Genomic DNA, 25703 nt, shown 5'->3' with positions numbered 1-25703 from the left:
GCCGGCCCCGGGGCCTCACTGTATCCATAGCTCTACCAGCGGTCCTGGAGGACCATTGCCGGCTTTCTGGAGGAGTAACTTTGCACAGACGCAGCCATTTCCTGCCCAACAGATAATAATTCCAACCAAATATGCTAACTTGAGCACTTTGATGCTACTAAGCCAGTCAAGAACCCTACCAACAGCACGCCTGTTTTTCCTCTGTGTTCGGAAGCAGTTTAGTTAATGCTAGTGCTAGTGCTAATGCCCTCTCTTCTCACTTGCCAGGGACGCTTAACTAACTATACCCTTGCAGTATAGTGTGTATCGAACACCGTACAATGGTCAAGTAAATATGTACCCTTAGTTTGCCAGCTTTCCTGTATTGTTAATGTAAGCTTGTGCATAAAATGTCAGGGCTAAATTTCTCGTTGCAAAGGCGGCCTTTGGACAATAAGCGTCCACTGGCAGGCGCAAAAATAGCGATGCCAAAGAAGCCAGCTACAGTGAATGATATTTTTGGAGCAGCAGGCTCAGATGACGAGCACGAAGACGTGCAGGCTAAAAGGGCGCGGCAGGAGCCTGCCTCTGCATCAGGTCGATTGTCTCTCCGTCACTTTTGGCCAATGGCCATTGCTGCGTTTTCTTAAGAGCTAACGGTACGGGCCAGTCCCTCACCCCGGTCCCTAAACTTTCAGCCGACCAACTCGCAACTCGGCTGGACCCCGATGTTGTTGGCGTGGCGACGAAGTTGGCGGACTTCGTTGCCAAGAATGGGCGTCAATTTGAGGACATGACACGCGAAAGAAATCAAGGAGAGACACCCTTTAAGTAAGCCTTTCTGTTGCTGCCACGGGTTATGATGTGACGATTGCGACATAAGTCGAGGACGCACACCGTTCCGCAGGTTCTTGCACGACAAATCCTCACTTGGCTACCAGTTCTACCATGCCAAGCTACTAGAGTTCGAGGCCGCGAAAGGTACTCCTCAACCAAGCTCTGTTTTGCGCTTAAATGTTGCTAAGCCTCTGTATCTTGTTGTCACCTGTCTGCCGCCTACTCTCGCGACCAATATCTCTATAAACCCACGCTTCACGCTTGCCCTGCTGCGCAGGCGGTTCAACTTCGGCTCCTCCCCTGCCACCATCATCCAGCAACCGCGGGTCCGGGCAGCCCAGCACCTCCGCCCCAGGCCCCTCTTCTGCCGCTTCCGCGCCAGGCAGTTCCTCGTCTTCCTATTCCCGTCTCCAGCCCCACGCATCCCCTCAGCCGTCCTCCTCCTCGGGGCTGCCGCCCGAGGCAGCAGCCGCTGTTGCTGCAGCGGCGGCGGCAGCTGCTGCTGCCGCTGCACGCGCACGTGCTCAGGAACCTCGTTCCCGCGGCAGCCCGGCCCCACAGATGCCGCCACCACCGCTAACCGCTGAGCAGCTAGCAGAGGAGCGTCGCCGTGCGCAGATCGCTCTGGCCAAGGGTGATTCAGTGGCCGCTATGGAGGCCTTTGCAGCCCTGGCCGCGAAGCGCGACCGGGCAAGGTCCTCCAGCGCTGACCCAGATGAACCTGACGGCGGGGGAAGCGACGACGAGGAGGCGCGGCGGAAGCGCGCAGAACCGCTCCTGAACAAAACAGCATTCGAGCGGCGCAAGGTGTTGGCGGTGTACAAGGATGACGGCACGCGGGGGCACCACATGCAGGTGTGTGTGCGTGTGTAGTTCATCTTATCCCAGTGCGTTTGTGTGTAGTTGTGTAAGTATCAATGTTAAAACGACCCAATGGGAGATTTACAAGTGAGTCGTGCTAAAAAGAAGAAAGATAGGAGGTCAAGAAGTAAAATCACTAGTGGTTTTGCATTTTGCATTTAAGTGCTTGTGAGTCTGCATTTTGTGAGAGAGTACGAATGATAATTTTGGCACAGACGCGGGAAGTCCCACGCATATGAACACAAGGAATATGTTTCGGTCCCTTTCCGGTTTCCGGCCCGTATTCCCATGCTATCTCGTGCAACCCGCAAAAGCCCCGCTGGCCCGCAGGACTACATCCCTAAAGAGGTGTTGGCGGAGTTCATGGCCAAGGCGGGCGACAAAATGGCAGCCGTACAGGTACGACAACTGCATCCACAGGCGATGGCCATGGACAGACGGCGGCTGAAAGGCTGTAGGAAAGGTCGATGAAGGACATTGCGCGTTGGTTTCTGCGTTTGGGGACAAGATGGCGATGCTTGTGCGGAGAATATCCTTCAAGCAGCTTACCAATAAAGAGCGGGGGCTGTGAGGTGTTGTGTACAACACCTCTTTAGCTTACCTGATCATAGAAGATAGATGCCGGAGAGAACGCTCTCTCGTCGGCCCTTTCCCCTGCTAGGGGAAAGCCTTTTGGCATCGGTTTGCTCTCTTGTGCACCACCGTGTTTCTTGGCCATCTCTTTGGCTACGATGGCACCCCATGAGTCCATCTTGGATAAGGAGTTGTATGATGATATAACCCCATGCGTACGGTTTCTTTCCAAAAGTTTACTGCGTGTATATATACTTATACTTCTGCCCAGACCTTCCCATCAGGAATTCCTACACCCCTCCCCTTCACGCACGCCAATTTTATGGTGAACACATTTTATGCCCACAGGCGGAGCAGCTTGCCAACAAAAACGCCATAGGCGCTGATAACATTGGCCACAAGCTGCTACAGAAAATGGGCTGGAAGGAGGGAGAGGGTCTGGGCGGCAGCCAAAAGGGCATCACAGCACCCATTCGTGCGGCGCCCGCGGCGGCACCGGCAGCGGGTGAGGCTCGCGGCCTGGGCGCGGCTGCCCACGGTGAGGCGAGCGCAGAAGACGACATGTACGAGGCTTACCGCAAGCGCATGATGCTGGGTTACAAGTACCGCCCCAACCCGCTGGGTAACCCCCGCCGTGCTTACTACTGATGGCCGGGGTGTGCATACGTAGGAGAGTGTGTAGATGCCGAGGGAGGCATGGGGGGAATGGAAAAGTGGAGTTTGCGGTTTGAAATAAGTTTGTCCCGCAGATGCATTCTGGTTGACTTCAGGCAGTTTCAAATGAGTCGCGTAACAGCTTACTAACAGCTTACTAAGTACCGTAAGGTCTCCGTCTTCATGTTGGTGGTTTGGGAGTTGTTTCCGACTGGAGTAGTGGCGACGAGCAGTTGGTGCCTCTGTATGTGTACAGAGTGTATGTTCTGTTATACATTGATCTGGATCTGATACTGGCCATTCACCCTTGGCAGTGGGATCGCTGAAGCGCTCTCCCCGAGTGGGAGGAGACGGGCGTGCAAGTAAATCTGTGTGTGTCTGTTACACCTTGAGTTGTGCTACTGTCCAAAGGTGTGACAACGAGGTATGTAGGTGGTGCTCGCTATGTGAGACCAGCGGCCTCTCAAAAAGGTCCAGCTGCCAGTGAACGTACAACATATGCACAGACACACACAATGTGCACACGGTCGCAGCGGAAAGCGCATCAAACCATAAATTCACAACCAACAGGTTGTACGGCACGACGTACATGACAACACGTGCATGCTGTTGTTGTTGTTGTTACATGGTCGTGGGTGCGTTCCCCGTACCTGCAAACCACCCTAATACGAGCCGAGGGTTCAAGGGCTGCCAGATCGCCTATAAGCACCATCCTACCTCGCACTTCATAGCGTCCTTCATGTGCACAAAGCGTGGGAAATCCATATCAAATCTGATTTTGTCGTACACCTGACAGTCCAGCAAAATGTGCTTCTCATGCATGTGCTTCTCGTGTATGCGTGATATCCTCCAACCCCCCCACACCAATAATAATATACCATTATCAGGAGCAAAGAGGCAAATATCTATCTGTCCTACAGCAGCGGAGCTTTTTCTTGACGCTCCGGTCGTGTAGCATACGAGCAACGCCACGCATGTTTGATGACTTTTTCCTTAACCTCCTCCTCCACTTCCTCCTCCGTACGAACGAATGCAGGACGACATTCCGTCGCTCTCCTCAACCCACGCCCACAATCCCGCCCCTTCCCACCCCCTACCTACACGCCCCCCTTCCCTGCAGCAAGCCCACGGCTCTCCGTCATTTCAATCCATTCGTCCGGTTACATCAACTTAAACGCATATCACATGTTGTATGGTGTAGCTCATCCGCTGCTGGAGCTCCCAGTTTGAAAATCAACAATTATCGCCGCAATGGTGAAGCCCGATCCGATCGGATCAGCCACTGGTAGTGTTGCTCTCTGCTGCCGTCCCCCTTCCGCAGAACTTAATATGACAACGAAGACCATTCACCCTTGGTATTCTCATAGGCCAGGAGGGTTTTAAGGAGAGCGATACCAATCAAGGCGCTGCGTGGAGTGTTAGATCTTAGTGTTGATTCGCTGCGGCGGAACACCGCGCTTTCGACCCTTGGGGACAGGCGGCGCGCCCCCGCCAGTGCCCCGCGTTCCCCGTACAAAACCCGGCACGCCGCCGGGGCCCCCCGACTGCTGCTGTACTGAAGTCCGTACCCCACAACTGAGCCACAGCTGCGTTACCCACTTCTCACTCACTGCGTCCTGGGCCGTGTGGAGGGTGCGCCTGTGTGGGAGCAGCAGGAGTGCAGCGCAGAGCAGAGCCGCGTACGTGTGCGTGTGTTCGTCTTTTTCTACGTAGCTGAGCCCAACGAAGTTGGGAAGCCTGGCAAGATGCGACGTGCGTGCAAATTTGTAAAACAACTTGTGTCTGTCTGTCTGTGTGTATGTGCGTCCTTTGCTCGTGCGGTAGGTAGACAGAGGAACGGGACAGAGGCAACGTCCAGACGGTTGGGAGCTGTAGCCAAATGTTTCGGAGCTGATTCACCGGGCAGGAGGAAAGAGTCATCAGGGAGACCAAGAAAGATAAGCAAATAGGAAACCTCTGGCTGGCTTGTTGGCTCAGATGGGTAATGTTTGAAGACGTAGGAAAAGGGCAGCAGATGGAGACGTTTCTATTACCCCAACCTCTGTGCCACCCGGCACCACGGGGGCACCAAACCAAACACAACAGGTCTTCCCACCGCAACCCTTTTTGCACCCCACCGGCCACATGGCTTCCCCCCCCCACACACAGACGCACACACGCAGACGCACACGCACGCACCTGTCCGGCATTCCATTTGCGAAGGCGGGGAAGAACAGCAACGCCGTGCCCTTGCGGGGCTGTACGGCAATGTCCAGGATATCGAACTTGGTGGCCCCGCCTGCATTGATCATTCATTCACCCACACACGCATGACGGCGTGCATGAGGCGAACGGAAACATCGTCAACAAGGCCAAAACTCCAGGGATGGATGGCAGGCAGGTGCCATGGAGGACAGGGACGTAGAAGCCTCCATCGCTCAATTTCCGCACATACCTTGTTCGCAGTCGTTCAGGTAGACCAGCAGTGTCGCTCTCCGCTGATACCCCTTGCTCCCCACCACGGCCGCGGGAAAGGCGTCCTCATGGGTCAAGAAATGCTGGCCTGTGGGAGTGTGTGGTCCGAGAGGTGGGTAGGATTAGGTAGGATTAGGTAGGTAGCGTTGTGGAGTATCTAAGCCGCGGGAAGGAAATGGCGGTCGGATCTGTCGCCGAGTGCATGCGCGCGTAGTAGGGGAGGCAGGCAATAGGGGAGCGAGTGCGGGAGGCAGGTAACCGCAGCCGAGTGCGCGCAACGGCATCGTTTCAGAGCACGCAGGCGCATGTTCGGAAACAGGCCTTTGGCCCCAATCAGCCGGGGGACGCAACTGACCACCCGACCCCTCTCAGTTCACCCTTTCCCTACTCCCTCCCCGACTGCAACTTACCCATGCAGCTACCTATCTAACCCCACGCAACAACAACTGACTACCTAACGGATTAGTTTCTCCTTCTCTTAAAAAGACTTGTGCACCCCATCCATTCACATTCTCATTTCCATAGCTCCGCTGCGGGCGCACCCCCCATTTGCAGACGTCATCGGTTGTTGCCTTGGCTTCTGCTGACACCCCCTCCCTCCCTCCCTCCCACCCTGGACCTACCAGGCTGGTATCTGGCCACTTGCGGCAGTTCGAACGCCGTCTGACCGGGCTGGTTGGGGCGGTTGAATGCTGCGGGTCCCTCGGGCGGTAGAGGGCCCCCCAGAAGAGCTCTGGCCCGGGAAAGCATCACGTGGAGGGCGGAGGAGAGCTCCGGGTGCTGGGAGAGAACCTGCCGGGAGTAGGCTCAAGTTAACTGCCGATATTTAGATGGGTCAACTGTGAACTGCCATTGTCCTCAGCAAAGGGATTCTTGGGTTTGGAGCTGGGGGCGTAAGGTGGGCCAGTTGATGGTGGTTGGTGGTTAGTTAGGTGCCCGACTATAGAGAGAGCACGTGGAAGCACCGCAGCGGGGACTCGTAAAACCGACTAAAAGTCGTGCTTACAACCCTATCCACAGGGCAAATGCATGCGAATTCCCCCCGCACGGCACGCGCAGCAGCGGACCGACGTGGTCGGTGGTTCGATCCCCATCCATCCCCATTTCCCTCACCTCCGCGGTGGCTGCCAGGGTGCTGCTAGTCCTCACATTCTCCGTATCCTTGACCTGGTAGCCACTAACACCCACACCGGACTGCTTCATCAAGCCACTGTCTGAGGGGCTTAGGGTTTCGTGTGAATGTGCATGTGCGTGTAAGGGGGGGTTGGTAGGGGGGGTTAGGGACAGGGAGAGAGGCGTCCGGGCCAGAAAGCCCCAGGCACGCGAGGTGGCGGTTAGGGGTAAGGAGGACGCGCGCAGCGGCGGCAGCCGCGAATGCGGAATGCGAAATCACAGGCAGAAGGTCAGGGAAGCGAAAGCGGCGCACGACTCCCCCTCTTCCCCCGTCCCGTCAATACGATCCCAATCCTTACTTCCTTTCTACATATGGCTTCGTCCTCTCCTCTCCGCTCCTCAACTCCCCCTTTTTCGACCCTCCACTCCGGGCCCCTCTGTCCTTCCCCCCATGCTCCCCTTCTCTACTCACCCGCCGCACTTCTCACGATGCCGTCACACTCGGGGGCCGACAGGAAGCCCTCCACCGTTATCACTGGGGGATCGATGTTGAGCACCCTGCACGTAATGTGTGTGTGAGTGTGTGTGTACAGGGGCGAAGGATCATAAGCAAGAAAGCAGTATGCGTGTGTGTGCGCGGGGGGGGAGTAGGTGTCGACGGAAAAGAATGCAGCATAGCGTCTCAAAGGCCGGAGGGAGGGAAGGTGCTAGGAACACATTAAAAGCTTGCCGACAGGGAAAGGGTGAAGGGTGAAGGAAGGGGGGGGAGGGAGGAGGGGGCAAGGAAGGGGGAACGGGGGGGTCACTCGAGGCGCCTGAGGGGCTCAGTGCTCAGGAGGCAAGCACGGTACCGGTAGCAGTCACACAGCCGTATGAGGGTCCGTCCGTCCGCCCGTCTGTCTGTCAGCCAACCTAGCCAGCCAGCCACCCCGAGGAGTCCCCATCCAATCCACAACCGTGTTGGGGAGCCTGTGCGTCTGTCCGTCTGTCCGTGTCGGTCTGTCAGCCAGTCAGCCAGCCAAATGGTCCATCCGTCAGTCATAGGCAGTTCTTCGTTCTTTAGTTAGTTCGTTGATCATTCCGTTACCTGAGCCCCGGGTGGTCCAGGTTGACCGGCAGGAACAAGGAAGATAGGTGGCCCTCGAAGGAGGCTCGAGCCTGAGGACCCTCCCTGGACACGTCCAGACCGCCTTTGGGGGCCAAAGGTGGGGGTTGGGTGGGGTTGGATTAATAATACGCAAGAAGCAAAGGGGGAAAGGATGGCAAAAAGGGGAGAGATGTTCGTGGCTGGCTGTCAAAAACTCGCGCGGGATCCTCGGGCCGGTGGCAGCAGCCAGCATCTCATACGTTCTAGGTGTTAGTTAGCGCAGTGGGGGACTTTGGATTGCTGGTGGCAGCACTGATTGAGACTGCTACATTTGTTAAAACGTACAAGCCAGCCAACGCACCCGCTTGGAGCAGCGCTGGGTTAATTTTGAGGATGCCGTTCGGGGGAGCCCACGCCTGGGGCTTGCTGGTTCCGATGCCACCGCTAGTGCTGCTGCTGGCAGCGGGCCCTGCCGGCGTGGCCGATGGGAAGGGAGAACGGCGCCCGGTGCGGAAGGAAGCGCAGCGGCTTGTAGGATGCCAAGCATCTTTCTGCGCCGAGGAGGTGAAAGGCTTGAAGTGTTGCAACTGCATATTTCAAGCTGAAGTCGGGGAGGGACAATTGCAGCTCGGCAACTCGGAAGGAGTAAAGCACGCGCCCGGAGCTGACGAATGACGACTTCCGATAATCTAGATGTATTCACCCAAGACTAGATGGTGAAAATAGTGCTTATCCAAATTCAGCCTACAGCTTTATTCAAAATCGGTGGAGACTGTTGAGCAAATATGAACAAGTGCAGATAACACCAGAAAGTATGTAACCCAATGTAAATGATAAATCCCTTGTAAGCCCTACCGGTCCACAATTTGCTGAAGTAATCGGTACAATGGACGAGACTCTGACATTTAAGTCCGAATCATAGTCCGAAGTGGCCCGCTACGCGCGTCGCAATTGATATCATTTTGCTCAACGCTACTACGGTTACTGATAGCGGGTACAAGCGCAAGCCCTACGTCTAATCGGCCACCTCATGTGTTACACCGTTACACCGAAAGATACACCACGCCTATCGTTTCAAACGCTTGGCCCGTGCACCCTTACTTACGCCTTTACCAAAAGCAGCTGATACAATACCAGGAAAGGATTGGCAAAGAGACCGATGCCTACGCGCTGCTACCTCGACATGGGATCCGTGACGAAGGAGAATGTTTCGCAGCTAGCGCCGGGACAAACCCATAGCCTCAATATCGAGGACATTATCATGCCCAATCTACGGCCTTTACGAAAACAGATCGGTATGGATGGGGCAGTTACCGGCGACTCGCCCGAGGATTCAGCGCGGCGCGGCGCAGTCAACGCAATGCGACTATGGAAGTCGAACACAAAGCGTTCCGCCATGACGCGCCGATTGCGCGACGCCATACAACAGGTGCTGGAACGGCATAAACTCGGAGCTGCCCCCGGCTGGAGGCTGCCCGGCTTCGATCCTCGGCGTAGCAAATATCGCCACCAAATGGTGTCTGCCCAAGTATGCGCACATCAGCTCCACCTCACGCTAATGTGTGGCAATCGTTAAGCTTTCTTCCTCACAGCGCCTTAAACCACAGCAGACAGTCGTTGGCATGTGATGCACGTCAACTCTGACCTGATCTGGCATCTGGGTCGGCAGCCTCCTTAATCAATAATACAAAGGTAAACCACCGCAGGCCATCATTCACCCCTCACCGCACTACCTCCTCTTCCCCTACACGCACACGTACGCAAACCTACTACCGCATGAATCCTCACCACACACTCCCCCTCCTCCTCCACAAGTATCTCCCGTGTAGGGGCTACACGCATCATATGCGCCACAGGATCCGCTTCTGCTTAACAAGGGGCTGCGTAATCAACGGACCGGAATGCAACACTGGCATCTACACCAACGGACTCAACCGTGGATTCACGGACGGTCCCAGTGAGGCCAGAGGTCCACATGGAATATGCAAACCGGACGCTCTACACCACCTCTATATTCGCTTTCTGCTTCCGTCCCCTGCCAAGGAAGAGATGGATCGCAGAGGCTAAGATAAAAATTTGTCCGCAAAATTGTCTGGCGAGTACGGCAAGGGTACAGCACAGGTACAGAGAGCTGAGAGGTGGGGCAGGCTGCGATGTAGAATGTGAGACGAAGAGGAACGCCAGGTAGGAGAGCGTGTGAGGATGATGTGGCGACAGCCACAGGCAAGCATAATGATTTGACCTAACAGGGCTGGGGACGGTGGCAGTAGGGCACGGCGACCCCGGGCCACGTGGCTACTGTTCGCACCTCCCATAGCCATTCCACTCGGCACAGCGTTCGAATAGGCCCGCCGCAAGCCGCGCGCGAACTGTGTCCGTGCGGTCGACCTGGTTGGGTTGGGAGTGGCATCGAGCTTGGTGGTGATTGGGGTTGCACAGAAATTAGTTACGGTACTTCTATGGGTAATTGTGTGAAATGTGACGCTGGAAGACTTAGGATAAACTAAACTGCAAGCCAAGCTTTGTATGTTGAGGAGACTCCTTAACTATGACTCGCCGCGGGACATAGGCCACGCCTTGCGGCCTCGGTGAAGCTGGTGCAACCGCATCTTTCCGGAATCCAATTGAACACACGAGGCGACGGATAACTGAAACCGAGCACAATGCTGTTGCTTCCGATTTCGCAAAATCACACTTACGAAGAGGACTTGGATGTGGTAACGACTCCACGACACGTTTGGCCACAGGTGGGCCAAGCTTTGTGTCGGAAAGGCTGTGTTGCTCCTTTTGAACCTGCTGGCTGGCCCTTTCCAGGATCCGGGTTCGCTGAAGTAGCTGCGCGCACTTCATACGTGACCCTTCGGGTTGCGCTCCTGATTCTAGGTAATGCGGACACTGCGAATAAGCATCGAGCGCTACTACTTGCTGTGCAAGCAGAAGTGCTAGGAGGACAAAGGGACATTTCCAGTTGACTAGAGCCTCCGCCCTGACTAGAGCCTAATGCGAGCCTTATAGGTGCAGGCGCCGCACGGCCTTGGTAAGCAACCACGATTCCACCCTCGGCGGTGCCTAGCCACCCTGCCACCAGGCCCGCGCACCAAGCACCACCAGCAGCGCCGCCACGCGATTCCGCGCGCGGCTGCAGCTACCGCCCCGCCGCCACAGCCTAGTCGTACAGCTCTGTGCGCAGCAGTCGCTGCTGGCGGCTGCACGTTGCCGCTGCCAGCCAGCCTCCTGCCACATCCTGCATGTTTGCCACCCAGCTCGGCTGCGACTGCGGCAAGAGAATGGCAAGCTCCTACGACAATGCCTACAGTGCAGCAGGAGCACTGCTCATGCTCTTGACCTCCGACAACTCCGACACACTGCCTGTGATGGGCGGCTCCTGCAGCTCTGCAGTTTGAAGCCCGATGAGGACGTTTTCTATGGAGCGACAGTCCCGGAAGGTCCAGCTCCCAGCCATCTTGCCATCCCGCTGTGCCCGGTCGAGGCTCAGCTGCACATGGGCGCTGAGCACGCGGCGAAAGGGGACCACCGTGCTGCTGTAGTATTGTAGGGGCCGCGCCTCCAGGTCGCCGTTGCAGGGCCGACGGCGGGGATGGTGACGGTGGCAGGGCCGACGGCGGGGATAGTGACGGTGGCTAGGGCGACGGTGGGGTTGGTGACGGTGGCAGGGGTGACGGCAGGGTTGGTTACGGTGGCAGGGGTGACGGCAGGCATGGCGACGGTGGCAGGGGTGACGGCGGGGATGGCGATGGTGGCAGGGGTGACGGCGGGGATAGTGACGGTGGCTAGGGCGACGGCGAGGTTGGCGACGGTGGCAGGGGTGACGGCGGGGATGGTGACGGTGGCAGGGGCGACGGCGGGGATGGCGACGGTGGCAGGGGTGACGGCGGGGATAGTGACGGTGGCTAGGGCGACGGCGAGGTTGGTGACGGTGGCAGGGCCGACGGCGGGGATAGTGACGGTGGCAGGGCTGACGGCGGGGATAGTGACGGTGGCTAGGGCGACGGCGAGGTTGGTGACGGTGGCAGGGCCGACGGCGGGGATAGTGACGGTGGCTAGGGTGACGGCGGGGTTGGTGACGGTGGCAGGGTGACGGCGGGTTGGTGACGGTGGTAGGAGTGACGGCGGGGATGGTGACGGTGGCAGGGGTGACGGCTCGGATGGCGACGGTGGCAGGGGTGACGGCAGGGATGGCGACGGTGGCAGGGGTGACGGCGGGGATGGCGACGGTGGCAGGGGTGACGGTGGGGATGGCGACGGTGGCAGGGGTGATTGCGGCAGCGGTTCCGGTGGCTAGGGTGACGGCGGGGATGGCGACGGTTGCTCGGCCAACGGCGGGGATGCATATGGCGACGGCGGCAGGGTCGGCGCCGGGGATGGTGATGGTAGAAGGGGCGACGGCGGGTGGCACAGTTGACGGCAGGGTTGGTGACGGTGGCTCAGGCAGCGCTGGGGTTGGCAGCGGTTGCAGGGGCGACGGCGGGGACGGTGATGTTGAAAGGGGAGACGGCGGGGTTGGTGATTGTGGCAGGGCCGACAGCGGGGATGGTGACGGTGGCAGGGCCGACAGCGGGGATAGTGACGGTGGCAGGGGTGACGGCGGGGATGGCGACGGTGGCAGGGTTGATGGCGTCAGGGGCGACGGTGCTTTGGGTGATGGCTGGGATGGCGACGGCAGCTCAGGCAACGGCGACGGCGGCAGTGGAAGGGGTGACGTCGGGTTGCTAGGGCGATGACGGGGTTGGTGACGGTGGCAGGGGAGACAGCAGGGATGGCGACGGTGGAAGGGGGCACGGTGATGGTAAAAGGGGCGATTGATGGTTCTGTGACCCCAATCCTAACCGGGGCCAAGCTTTACCCGCCTGCATGGAGGTGTAATAAAGCTCAACATCTTTATGAGAGCCCTGAGGTCAAGTGATGTTGCTATGCGCTTTCACGCCTAGACTTGGAGGCTCTCCTTACACACCCCAAAGTTGGGTTCCCCAGATTCGTTACAAGGGCCGTTCTGTTGTTGTTAGTGCATAAGAGAACACCTGCAATACAGCTAGGTGTAGGCCCCAATGTAGCCGAGTGGCAGCACGACATGCCACGGACTAAAGGTAAGCCCCAGCTGCCGGTGAAATGCAAAGCCGGCATGAAGGCACGACATGCGTGAAGTCGGAAGCAGTTTCAAGTGTGCTGCCAGTCCACGTGAACTTTCGACACCCTACAGTACAGTAGGTGCCGTGACACCACAGTACTTCCCGCTCGCTCCAGCAGTCCTGTTCAAAACCCATATCAGCATGTGTCCTAGCTTCCCTCAATACGCCTAATAGCAAAACGGACATCAGGGCTGAGCCGCCAGGTCACAACCCGCCATGCAGCACAACCCCGTCCCTATCTACTCTTCCCACAATGCGTACTCTTCCCAGAATGCGCGTTCCGTGGCAGTTAAGGCTTCACTACCGCCCCACACTACTGCCCTCAGGCCCACCACCCAGCACCTGGCTATCACAAGCCGCTGCCGCAGGTATTGTTCAGCTACAGCTCTACACCCTGCACCGGCCGCTGCCGCACCCCTCTACATACACACTGTGCACATTGCAACACCTGCACGCGCAAGGCTTGTATCGCTCACAAGGTAACACCTAGAGCTGCTGCCTTTGCTGTTGCACCGCAATTGCACACATTCCGTGTTCCGCTTTTCCTTTTTTGTAGTTCACACACACACACACACACAGTCAGTATGTACGGCAATGCATACACGTCTTTCGCTAAAGTCTTCTGTTCTCAAACACACACAGTCACACACACATGCAATCCACCGAGCAATCTGCTGAATTATATTCTGCAACACGCATTCCATCCCTGATGTCTCTTGGTCTCATACAAGCACGCCCCATGTACACACCCACACCCACACCGCCAGAGTCCCGCCACACCCAGTGGCCCAGCTCAATGGTGCCAAGCCCCTGCTGTTCATGCCCACCCCAGCGGTGGTGGAAGGATGCGACGGCAGGACAGTGCGGCTTAGTGATGCCCTGTGCTGCCGGGGAGCACCTTGTCACCACCAGCAGTGCATGCGGCAGAGGCTGCGGTAGTGCTGCAGTATGAATGACTGAATGCGCAGTGCACACGGTCAAGGAGCACCAGGTGTGTGCGCCGGTTGCCTCGCTCCCTAACCCTCAAAAGGCCGGAACCTGGCCAGCAACTCCTCCTTCGTTGGGGGTCGGAAGGACTTGGGCGGCTCCTTGAACCCCAGCGGCTCGTACACCTCGGGCAGCCGCAGGAGCGACATGAAGGCCTGCGCACTCACGTTGTCCCGTGCTGCCTCCAGAATCCCCTCATCCCCATCAAAGCTCTCTCCGCCAACCGAGCTGCCTGAGCTGTCAGCACTGCTGCTGCCAGACCTTCCGTGCCTCCTGCCGCTGCCAGCCCCTGCCCAGTTGTCGGCGGCATCAGCGGCATCACTATGGCCGCTGTCACTGCCAGCCCCCCTGCCTCCACTGCCGCTGGCGGCTCCCCCGCTACCGTGGGCCCCTTCCCTGCGGCTGTTGGTGGTGCCTTGCCTGCAGCTGCCAGAACCTCCCTCATCGTTCCTGGTGGCCCCTCGCCCCAAACCTCCACCGGTACTGCTGGCCTCTTCAGTCCGGCTTGTCTCCAGCAGAGCCCGTATGAACCCAAGCGTTGAGCTCAGAGGGCTCCTGTCTGCCACTGTAGAGGGGGACTCCTCCAGCACAGCGGGAAGTGGGGCCGGCCCCGCCACGTGAATGGATCTCTTTGGCATGTCTGCATCCTTGCGGCCGGCGTGCACCACGAAGTGTTGGTTGAGGTCACCGAACAGCACGATCACATCGTCTGTGTTGGGCAGGGTATGGGAGCAGCCAGCTCAGTGGGAAGCAAGTATGGCATTGCGTGGGATGGTGTAGCGCCGAAACCTGTATCGATTCCTGCACAGGCCTGTGTCAATCCAGCGCTGGTGGCAGAGCATGCCAATCGGCACTCACCAGTCGGCCAGTCCTTCATCTGGTTGATCGCCAGATACTCGAGCAGCGCCTGGGCACGCACACTCGGCAGGCTGTCCTTCAGGGCCTTCTCGGTCTTGGCCTCGTACAGCGCAATGACTGAGTCAAGCATGGACAGCAGCGCACTAGTCATCGTGCCCGACGTGACGCGCAGCTTATACCCTTCAAACAGCTCCGCACCGAACCGCTCCTGGCAATCCTTCCAGGCTGCCTCAGGGACGAAGATGTAGTCCATCTTGGACGTCTTGGACGTCTTGATTACGATGTTGATGTCGCCGCAGAGGACCCCACCCGCCAGCCACTCGATGGCCTGCACAGGGAGGACCACCACATCTGCAGGGCAACAATGACATGGGATTGGGCACAGCTTTAGGAAGGTCATTAAGTGACCGGCACAGATCCCGAAGGCCGCAAACTGATGGGCAGAGGTTGACACAATGACGGGTGCACAAGTCCCATGCAACCCCATATATGCAAACGAGATGTCCCACTACCACTCCTCCGGCATGCACCTGAGCATCCTGCATATGCATACTCATACCTGCTGGGGCGATCTGCTGTAGATGTTCCACCGCGCTTGCGATGGTTTTAGGCTCATCCTCACCGGCCCTTCCCCAGCTGAACCTGGATGGCTCCTCGGGAGACCAGGGCTTCGCAAATGGACAGCAGCACGGCGCCTGAGCGGCTGTGACATAGTTGAACCGCACGCTCACTGCCTCCTCTATCCGCTTGCATTGTGTCGATGAGCAGGATGATGGAGTGACCGTGACTATGGGGACAGATAGCTGGAGGTTCTGCGCAGCCGACAGGCAGGGCATGCTCAGACGGAGTGGTTAGGGTGTGTTGTACGGAAAGGAGCAGTGCTCGCAGGCAAATGAGTGCACCAAAGGTGATAGCATACCCCTTCAATTGCGACCCTGCACAACAAGGGCCAACCCTCACCGTCAGAGTCGCTTGAATCTTGTTAAGAGAGGATATCGCAAGCTTCTCAAATTCCAGCCGCATCCATGCGCCTCCTGCACAGCGGCGCGCAAGGATGTAGATAGCCATCAAAACTGAGCAGCACAACGTGCAGCACCATGTTGTTTATATATGTTAGACCTTGTTTGACATCACAGCCACCCCCGGCGCCTCCTTCCGCATGTGAGCATGGAATGGCATTGCCTGTTGTAGGAGGATACGATGTGGTATAACGCACGCAGCATATGGTCCTGCAAGGGGCCCCATCCCGCACCGCAGCCCCTTGCCACACTTGTGTCGCGTGCATACCCTTGGTGCATACCATGTCCCAGCACCCCGCCCACCACCTGCTGGTGCTGGTGAACTCCCCTGGTCTGCATCCCCTGTCACTTGGCTCCTTAAGATGTTCCTTCGACCGAACCCGACCCATCGGTATGGCCATTTATTGTACGACACCGTTCGTTCAGTCATTCCCCATTGTTGGCGCTGGATGCAGCCAACAAGTTTTCAAGCCTTGAATGACGGCAACTGATGCTGATGACCATGATTGTTAATGATGATGATGATCATGATGATGATGATGATGATGGCCGTTACAGCAGTTGATTATTGCGGCTATATGCCGCCACCGCCGCCACTCGGTTGAATGCTCAGTAGTGTGAGAGTTTACCTATCATGATGTTTGTTTGCATATCCCTCCAAGTGAGAGGGCTTGGACCTATGCTGATGTTTGTTACAAGAAGTGAACTGAGGACTGATGCTACACGTCATGTATATGTGTTGCTGCGAGGCTACACCACATCGGATCCTATGGCATTCGTTCACCCTGAGGATCGGTTCCCTTCCCACGAGCACCAGGCCTAGAGGCCCTGCAATGCAGATGGGGTCTCACCGTCAGCTGCCGTGCTCCCGGGGCCCGGCCCTGCCGCCGCGCCTGCATGACGAGAACGTCACATGTATGCAGGTCAGGATTATTGCACATCAAGCTGTATCCTGAAGAGACAGAGGCGGTGGTTGTGCAATCAGGGATTCAATCGCAACATGCCGGCATGCTTCACATGGGGCTGGTGTGCTCCGAACTCAGAACTACAAATGTGCCGTTGCTCACCCTACAGCCTCTTGAAATGATCCCCAGCAGCAGCACTGTTCACGATAGCTCAAACACTTCCGTACTACACTGCCGCGGGACACTAGAGCCAGAGTCTTAGGTCAGGTCAAGCCTGGGCTAGCACAACCAACTCACCGGCTCCAGCCGCGCTCCCCGCACCGAGGCCAGCCGCCGAGGCTGCAGGACATGGGAGTGGTCGGGGGACCCGTGTGACGAGTTGTTTCAAGTTTCAGGCACGAGATCACCCAGCAACACAGAGCCTCCCGACACTTCAAGCCTTCTCAGCTCCCAGTGCATGACCTACTTTTACGGATAAGCACATCCACGAGCTTCAGCTGTTTGGCCTCTGTGCTACCGCGAATTAGCACACGTTCCAGATTCGTGGCCTTGCTCCATGCTTCTGCGGCGGCCAGCTGCCACACCTCGTCCTTATTGAATGCTTCTGAAAGATGTACAATCAGCATGGCATCCTGGGCCTCCTGGTCCATGGCTTGCGCGCAGGGCGCGCTAGGCGACACTGTAAAGTAGCGCTTTCGCAACCGATGCAAGGGCTGCTGAGCTCTGAGGTCCAACTACTGTTTACGATCTATAGTTGTGAGCCTCATTTCTGCTGACCGCTCGTTAAGCAGCCCCTTCGCACAAATGTGTCCGGTCGTACTCTGCCGAATAAACCCTCCGTACTTCGTCCCAAAAGCCAGGAGCGAATTCACCGCGCGGTTGCGCGCGTGCGATTCTCAAAATGCGCGTGTACAAGTGTATGTAAATTTTCTTGGCGAAAAGTCGCGGTGTGTCAGCGCGCTTGTGCGACGGCATGTTGGCCACAGTTGCACGCGGCAAGCAGGACCGTAGGAATGTATGGCTGTGTTGACGTAACTGAAAGCATATAACTTGGTTTCAAGACCGCGCTCATGGAATGGCCGCGGAAGAGGAAGCGCTGGCGAAGAGGCAGTTGTATGCAGCACCTTGTTCAGAGTAAAGTCAAATTACAAAGTTGCGCAAAGTATAACATACATAAACTTAATTAAACATAAGAACAGATAAGACGTTTAGAGCCTTGTCGGTGACATGGACGCCGCTGTTGGCTTGGAACAGCTATTTGCTGTGCATAGGGACGTGCCCGCGTTAGCCGTGTTGCAACAGCTCAGGATGGATTTCAGCCAGCAACAGCCTCAAGAGCTGCTGCACAACCACCGGGAATGTCTTCAGTTGGGCACGTGTAGTTTTGGTCGGCGGGGTCGAGCAACGTACGCAATGCGCACAGAAACCAAGGTGCAGCGTTCTGTAACATCGCCAACATATCCGGTACGCGGTGGCAGGCTTGCCGAGCACGAAATGAAGGGGGGGTCGCATCTCACCATTCAACTAAGCATGCATGTGCTATGTTGAATGCTCGGTAGCGTGCGAGTTTACCCCTATCAGGATGTTTGTTTGCATATCCCTCCAAGCGAGAGGGCTTGCACCTATGCTGATGTTCGTTCCAAGAAGTGAACTGAGGACTGATGCTACGGTGAAAGATTTGCACGTAAATTCGCCCGTGCAATAAAACGCCCTGTAACTCGCTTACGCTAATCTCACATTCCAATATGCCACTGCACTTTCCTCTCCAGCCTGGCCACATTCTCTTCCTCGCAAACGTACTTGGGCACCTTACAATCCAACACCATACGTGCTTTGGAAACGCGGGCAGCTGCTTCACAAGGACCCCCCTATTTCGTGCGTTGTTGTGTTGGGATGCGAGAGTGCTGAAGCACAACAAGGGCTGAAGGACCGCTACACGCTGTATGCTGAGGCAGGGTTTACGTTTGACCGAAGTTTAAGAGAGGCCAAGTTCTTGGGCTCAGTCCAGCAATGTGCAAATGTCGCCCGCGATGGGGACGGCGTCAGTCCCAAAAAAATTGCGGATTTCTGAACCTTAACACCTTTGATGCGTGTTAATGATACAGTGCTTGGTTAAGCAGCCCCTCGCACAATTGTGTCCGGTCGTACTGTGCCGAATAAACCGTTCGTACAAGACGCCCCAAAAGCCAGGCGCGAAATTTACCGCGCGGATGCACATGTGCGATTCTCAAAATGCGCGTGTACAAGTGTATGTAATTTTTTCGGCGAAAGGCCGCGGTGTGCCAGCGCGCTGCGCAGTAGGGCATGTTGGCCACAGTCGCACGCGGCAAGCAGGCCCGGAGGAATGGGTGGCTGTTATGACGTAACTGGAAGCTTACAACTTTGCTTGCAAGACGGGGTCATGAAACGGCCGCGGGAAGAGGAAGCGTCTGGCGAAGCGGCACTTTAGCAAAAGGAAAGCAGGGAACGAGCCGAAACTTGACCAGGTCTGCGGAAACTTTTCGTAATCGGGAGGCCCTTTGCGGAAAGGCTGCGGAAACTGCGGAAAGCTGCGAAAACTATAAAATGAATATGTAACGATGTTTTTTAGCTCTTCTCAGTGTGGCGATAACATGGACAGTCTGAAACCAGCTTGTGGCAGTGCGGTTCTGTCCGGTGGGATCTAGAATCTGGTGGATTCCAATCGTGCTCGAAGGTAGAGCCACCTAAACGTATTACTGGGGGTGGCGGGGGCCAAGCGATCAACTATTGTGTGCCCACACCCTTGACGGTGTTCACCCTGCCCCCTTCAAGCAGCCCGCCTCTCTTTGAACCCTGAGACCCCAGGCCTGAGCAGCCCTATCATATACCACCCCCATAGTGTTGTTGGCTGACGGATTGCTCTGGGATGCTCAGAAATTGCCACTCGTATGTTACATGGGGTATGGGCCCGGGGAGCCCTGAAACACTGAATAATAATCGTCTCCCTGTACGTTGCGGAGCAGTGACATGTCTGCATGCCTACTCCACATACGGACAAGTCTATGCTGACTGTGCATTAATCCAGTAATCATCCAAACAATATGAATATGAACAAAATAAAAAAATCAAAAGGAATAAAAAAGGCGAGAGGGCTAAAGTATCTAAAAATGGCACCGCACAACGATAACTGCAACGACGTGGCTCTGTTCAACTTCAACCACGTTTACGGACATTGTGGAATCAATTATCAAAAACCCTTCTTCTGAGCAGAAACACAGTCAATCTCTATGACTTCGGCAGCCCCCAGGTCGGGGCCAGTGGTTGTTGACATTTGACTTAATCTAATAACTCCATCGTGTAAAACGCAGTCTTTAAATGGCAAACGCATGCCTGGAATCTGTTTTTCATATTCCGCCGTACAGCAAACGCGGAAATGCGGATTCTCTTTCCGCATTTCCGCCAATCTGGGCTTCGCACCTCGTTGTCCGTCGCCGCTGTCTGCCATCGCTCTTTGCGGTGAGCGCCGGCTTTGGAGGAATAACTCTAATACTAAAAGTCTAACTAAAAGGTTTGAGGGCATGCAGCGCGAGGACTGACTGGCACGAGCATAACATGCCGCTCGAACATACGCAATATATTGTAACGGTTGCGCGTGGAATTCTTTGCGTGGCCATGTTGCATGATGATAAATGTTTAGGGAGGTATCAAATCCTCAAATGCCAAGCCCGAAGAATTCTTTGCATGACCATTATATTGCTTATTGTTTTGGGTCAAATCCTCAAATCCCAATGGGATTTGGCCCGGATTTCCTTGGGAATTCATGAGGTCAAATTCCGGGATTCCGGCCCCGTGAGGCCTGACGGGGGTTTTCGGTGTTACTGTGAATGCGCGAAAGTGTAAGCTGTTGTTTTTACATCCCAATGTACAGGTTAGAAGGCAGGTTTATGCTCTCAGCGCATATGACCTCACCCTGCGCGTGCTTGAGAAAGGGCTGCCGATGTTCTGGCCGGTCACGTGGAAAACGCGCGTCCGCTATCTTGGGCTGCACTTCGGACCAAACTCGGGTTGTGCGCAAAAAATGTCCTCGCTCCAAGCTGGCGGCTGCGACCGAAGCCTCGCTCTGACAACTCATCCGTGTGCTCTCGGAATCACCACCAGCACCACCACAATATAAAAAGGATTATTATTCCTTCCAGTTCTTTCAAGACACATACGCCCCTTCATAAGGCCTCGTGGAGCAGGGTTCTTCACCCCGATTCGGGCCCGAACTTTTTTGAGATATTTCCGTTTTGCCCGAAAGGAAAATTAGTGAGGCCCGGAGCATTCCGAACGGATTTGGGGCCTTTTAGAGCATTTTTTCGGGGACCCCACCGAAGCCTTTTGAAGGCATTTTTGGAGAATACCGAACGATATGTCAGCGTAGATTTGCATGTTTTCGGGCGCAGACGGGGCCTGGAAACCAGGCTTGCCGTATAAGGCCCGCTTGGTCACCAGCCAAACAATGAGTACAAATGTGCATTGCGGCTGTTTCGCGGCTGCATACATCTAAGCATATCCATATGCCACATTTTCATACATCTAAGCATATCCATATCCCACATTTTCATACATCTAAGCATAGTTAAACATGCCCGAGTCAACTGATGATGAGCGCCCAACCAAGGTGCCCCGCATCTCCCTCGGGATTCGCGGCTTCGGCAAGCTCGAACCGCCTGTTTGCCTTCGATGTCAGCGAACTTGACGTTTTGCAGAAAGAGTTTTCAGTTATGAAGTCTAAGATAGCCTTGCTTTGGGTAAAATCCTAAGAGCTATGTTCCAAAATAAAGTCAAACACCTGTTAATTCAGCCGTCCTAGCATATAACGATAGAATCCAGCTAAATTTTACCCCGAAAACCGCTTCAGACAGTTTCGGGGTACCCGAAAACACTCTCCGGCTGACAGGAAAATTTTCGGGGAGGCCCCGAAAGGTTATTCAGAGGGTTTCGGACACGGCCGAAATTTTTGGGTACCCTGGTGAAGAACCCTGTCGTGGAGTGCTTCAGCGCGCTTGAAGCTCGTTCATTTTGTGGTTTCGCGAGGTGGCATTTGAGAGGTCACCAAGCAGCGCTTCAGTGTGAACCTGCAAACATGGACACACATCAATACGCCACATACATACATACGTACATACAGCTCATCTGTTACATTACAACAGTACGAAAGTTTCCGACCTCCTGAACTCCTCACATTACATGACCCTCCGAAACCATGAACCAAGACGGAAAGGGGCTATCCCCTGAACAAAGGCCCCTGCAAGCCTAACGAACTTCATTAACGGCATCAGGCACACCCAAGCATGATTTGCTATGGGCTCAGGCTCCACTCCTCCGTTTGGGGGTGTTGGGAAACACAGGACACCAAATACAAAGGTACCGATATGTGTAACTGACATCCACGGGGCAGTTTGTTGTGTACGGCTGGAATCGAAACCATCCGCAACCTCGTATCACTGCGCCGCCAGGGGTGACTCCTCACCTCCCACTTCCTCATCTGATCACGCACCCTCCATTCCCCAAGCTAGGGCAGCAAATTGAGAATAGCAGTGGTGGCTGCACCACTACTGGACATGCCATCGATGGTGATAACCCCTAGTGGGTACAGCAGTGCTGGCACCAAGCAGGCCAAGGGACTCTAGTTTCCTGACTGCAATGGGCACCAAGAAGCCCGCTTCACTGTGGCAAACAAAAAACATGGCATTCGGCGGGGTTGGGCACGCTGTGTCACTGCAACCAGGACAAGCCACACCACGCCACACTACGCCAACTGATCTGCACCATGCCATGCCAAACCGAGCCAAGTGTGCAGCAGGCAAGCAACTGAACAAGGACAAACTCAGGCACACCTCTTCCGCTCAGCATTTGCTGGCAGTCTGCTCCCCAAGAGGGAACATGCACCCTGCATCCGTGGTGCAGTCAACAGTGCTTGACACAAAATACTGAGCCCACGGCACTTGTATCCGTGTTTCCATGGCTTTCACCATGCAAATATGCTCAGTCTATGGGGTCCCAGTGGGGCAGGTTTTCCGGGTAGGCATCTATGAGGTACTTTACTAGGCTGGCGGTCGAGAGGATGAGAGCAGCCACGGTGGCCTCCCATTGTGCGGCTCCATCGGGGGAAGAGAGGTCGGGTGAGGCGATGTCCACCACCGCCTTGCTCGCCTGAGAAAAAGATAAAATAGTGAGTAAGACGAGCAGAGGTGAGGGGCGCGGAAGTGCATGGCGGGATGAGAGGAGACATGCAAGCAAGTCCTGGTGGGTATTGGCTCCCGCTCAGCCACATAACCGGTTCATAATTGCTTTAACCGTTCATACATAATTATTCCTAATAAAATATGACAATATTATTTTTATAATATTTTTGGGCGAGGCCCCGGGCGCGAAGCGCCATTCGGGGGGCCGAGCCCCCCCGGGTTCACTGCTGTCAGTCAGTCAGTCAGTCAGTCAGTCAGTCAATCAGTCAGTCAGTCAGTCAGTCAGTCAGTGGCTTACATATCTCGCCCCGCAAAAAATAGCGTTTGAATGCTATATCCATTCTACATCGAAATGCCAAAGGAGACATTCCAGATAAATCGGAGCGCGAAGATAGCTTTCCATGGCTCCGAGTTAAACATAAAGTTACATATCTCGCTCCGCAAAAGATTGAATGTAGAAGCTATATCTATTCTACATCGAAATGCCAAAGGAGACATTCCAGATAAATCGACAAAGATAGCTTTCCTGTAAGTGGCTGCACCGGGGCCGAGCCCCTTTTCGGCTTTGAAAAGCCGCCCCCCCAGTTATGTTTGTCATTATTACTTTTCATCCACAACTCCTCCCATTCAGCCAAACCCCCCAGTACCCCATTCCTCCCTCCTGCCCACCCTTTCTGCTTCCGTTCCCTCCGTTGATCACCCACCTTGAGGCCACCGGCCCCAGTCTTCAGCAGGAAGGACAGCTGCGCCGGCAGCAGCGCGAAACCGCCTCGCCGCGTGAGCACCGCATCCGACTCATAATGGCTGAATGTCGTAAGGAGGCAAATTTTCTGTGGAATTAAAGATTGCGATCTTATCAGATCCAAGATGTGGATCCGGAACCGGAGTCGAATTGAATCACGCTGCCGGAATGCAGAAAGCGGGAGCCACAGGACATGGCTGCAAAGAAAAAAAAACTCTCAGCCATTTTTCTGGCCCTTCTGTACGTTTCGTCTGGGTCTTGTTAGGCCCAGGGTGAGGAAGTCATTCGCAGCGGAAACACCCCGCACACAATAGGTAGGAATTGATAAGATATAGGCGAGCTACTGCTCCATACCCCATCGTGCGTCCATCACGGGTCGCAAATCACCGACCTCGAGGTAGTAGTCTCGATCCGGTCCGGCTTGGTGCTCCGAAACCACCATTTGACGCATCTCGTCCAGAATCTGCGAATCTAGCGCCATGACCAAGTCGTAGCGGTCCAAATCCTCGAGCTCAAAGGCCTCCGCAGGTCGAGTGAAGTAGCGAGGCAGGATTTCTAGATCGCTGGCTCCTCGCATTAGGGCTGTAAGTTTGGAAATGGCGTGGATGTCACGGGGCCCGCCCACCGCCATACCGCAGGTCCAGGGATACAGAGCCCTGCCAAGAAAGAGATAGATCGCAGAGGCTAAGATAAAAATTTGTCCGCAAAATTGTCTGGCGAGTACGGCAAGGTGCAGCACAGGTACAGAGAGCTGAGAGGTGGGGCAGGCTGCGGTATGCGAGTACAGAATCCACATGGAAGTGTGGTTGTATATATGGGGCCTGCCACTGAGGAGTTCGCATATTTTTATAGCCGTGTTGGGAGTGTGCCAGGGATGAATGCCTAGGCACACACAACGCCCCCTCCTTGTGCACCACGGTGATGGGTGATGAAGAGGCTGCCCAGAAGAGGAACGCCAGGTAGGAGAGCGTGTGAGGATGATGTGGCGACAGCCACAGGCAAGCATAATGATTTGACCTAACAGGGCTGAAGATGGTGGCAGTAGGGCACGGCGACCCCGGGCCACGTGGCTACCGCTCGCACCTCCCGTAGCCATTCCACTCGGCACAGCGTTCGAATAGGCCCGCCGCAAGCCGCGCGCGAACTGTGTCCGTGCGGTCGACCTGGTTGGGTTGGGAGTGGCATCGAGCTTGGTGGTGATTGGGGTTGCACAGAAATTAGTTACGGTACTCTTATGGGCAATTGTGTGAAATGTGACGCTGGAAGACTTAGGATAAACTAAACTGCAAGCCAAGCTTTGTATGTTGAGGAGACTCCTTAACTATGACTCGCCACGGGACATAGGCCACGCCTTGCGGCCTCGGTGAAGCTGGTGCAACCGCATCTTTCCGGAATCCAATTGAACACACGAGGCGACGGATAACTGAAACCGAGCACAATGCTGTTGCTTCCGATTTCACTTACGAAGAGGACTTGGATGTGGTAACGACTCCACGACACGTTTGGCCACAGGTGGGCCAAGCTTTGTGTCGGAAAGGCTGTGTTTGCTCCTTTTGAACCTGCTGGCTGGCCCTTTTCAGGATCCGGGTTCGCTGAAGTAGCTGCGCGCACTTCATACGTGACCCTTCGGGTTGCGCTCCTGATTCTAGGTAATGCGGACACTGCGAATAAGCATCGAGAGCTACTACTTGCTGTGCTAGCAGAAGTGCTAGGAGGACAAAGGGACATTTCCAATTGACTAGAGCCTCCGAGCCTAATCAATCCAGCGCTGCTCCAAAAATGCAACCAACAAATGCCTGCGCGTAACGAATTGCCGAAAAAATCGGTTTCAGATGGGAAGCAGGTAAATTATTTCTCCGAAACAAGTTGGCCAAAATCCGCAAGCTTTCCGTGATGCAAACATAAAGCCCGGGTCGCAATTATAATAGGCCGGTCCAATAAATTGTGTAATACTATCTTTTTTTTTGAGGAACTGGCTGTAATTTGGTTATGTCTTATGTGGTCGCTATGTCGTGCAATACCTTGCACGTCCGCGGACATCATATATAAAGTATATATAAAAGACCGCGTGAATAATGCTACAAACCGGCACATCTCCGGCGCCTAATTGCTCGTTAAACCTCACCCGCTCGAAACCCTACTTACGCCGCAGCGACCTGAAGGGCCGTGCCGAGAGGGGCACGGACAGCCTGTCGCTTGGACGAATCTTCCGTGATCACATTCTGAGCTGCTCATGTTCCTTCATGGACATTTCCCGATGCGTGTAGTCTTGCAGACCGGACTGGGGCAGCCTGGA

At 55.5% G+C, this 25703-nt stretch overlaps 3 protein-coding genes across 3 annotated transcripts in view; 1 reads left to right on the top strand and 2 right to left on the bottom strand.

The window, feature by feature from the left end:
• Positions 1 to 386: 386 nt before the first annotated feature.
• VOLCADRAFT_107242 (uncharacterized protein) lies at positions 387 to 3353 on the top strand (the record flags this gene model as incomplete). The annotated part of the gene is made up of 6 exons (XM_002956463.1): positions 387 to 576; positions 678 to 810; positions 887 to 960; positions 1199 to 1671; positions 2008 to 2076; positions 2599 to 3353. 6 exons carry the CDS (start codon positions 390 to 392, stop codon positions 2896 to 2898), a joined length of 1236 nt encoding a protein of 411 aa, XP_002956509.1. The 3' UTR covers positions 2899 to 3353.
• Positions 3354 to 4322: 969 nt separating this feature from the next.
• Positions 4323 to 17124, bottom strand: VOLCADRAFT_107241 (uncharacterized protein; the record flags this gene model as incomplete). The annotated part of the gene is made up of 18 exons (XM_002956417.1): positions 4323 to 4542; positions 5083 to 5182; positions 5339 to 5446; positions 5982 to 6030; positions 6472 to 6572; positions 6944 to 7029; positions 7559 to 7661; positions 7920 to 8027; positions 9867 to 9946; positions 10873 to 11054; positions 13459 to 13661; positions 13727 to 14401; positions 14551 to 14901; positions 15173 to 15362; positions 15511 to 15584; positions 16421 to 16462; positions 16772 to 16813; positions 16941 to 17124. The coding sequence occupies 18 exons, from the start codon at positions 17122 to 17124 to the stop codon at positions 4323 to 4325; spliced, it is 2898 nt and encodes a 965-aa protein (XP_002956463.1).
• A 5341-nt stretch (positions 17125 to 22465) lies between these two features.
• VOLCADRAFT_107240 (uncharacterized protein) overlaps positions 22466 to 25703 on the bottom strand; it is a gene marked incomplete at both ends in the record, with an annotated part of 4512 nt that continues 1274 nt past the window's right edge. Inside the window, 5 exons of the mRNA XM_002956416.1 lie at positions 22466 to 22633; positions 23370 to 23408; positions 23799 to 24175; positions 24491 to 24570; positions 25533 to 25563. Coding sequence (XP_002956462.1) covers positions 22466 to 22633; positions 23370 to 23408; positions 23799 to 24175; positions 24491 to 24570; positions 25533 to 25563 — 695 coding nt within the window. The remainder of the gene's footprint in view (positions 22634 to 23369; positions 23409 to 23798; positions 24176 to 24490; positions 24571 to 25532; positions 25564 to 25703) is intronic.

The sequence above is a fragment of the Volvox carteri genome, assembly GCF_000143455.1.
Source record: "Volvox carteri f. nagariensis unplaced genomic scaffold VOLCAscaffold_61, whole genome shotgun sequence".
In the NCBI taxonomy this organism is placed as follows: Eukaryota; Viridiplantae; Chlorophyta; class Chlorophyceae; order Chlamydomonadales; family Volvocaceae; genus Volvox; species Volvox carteri.
This window is presented reverse-complemented; position numbering and strand designations above follow the sequence as displayed.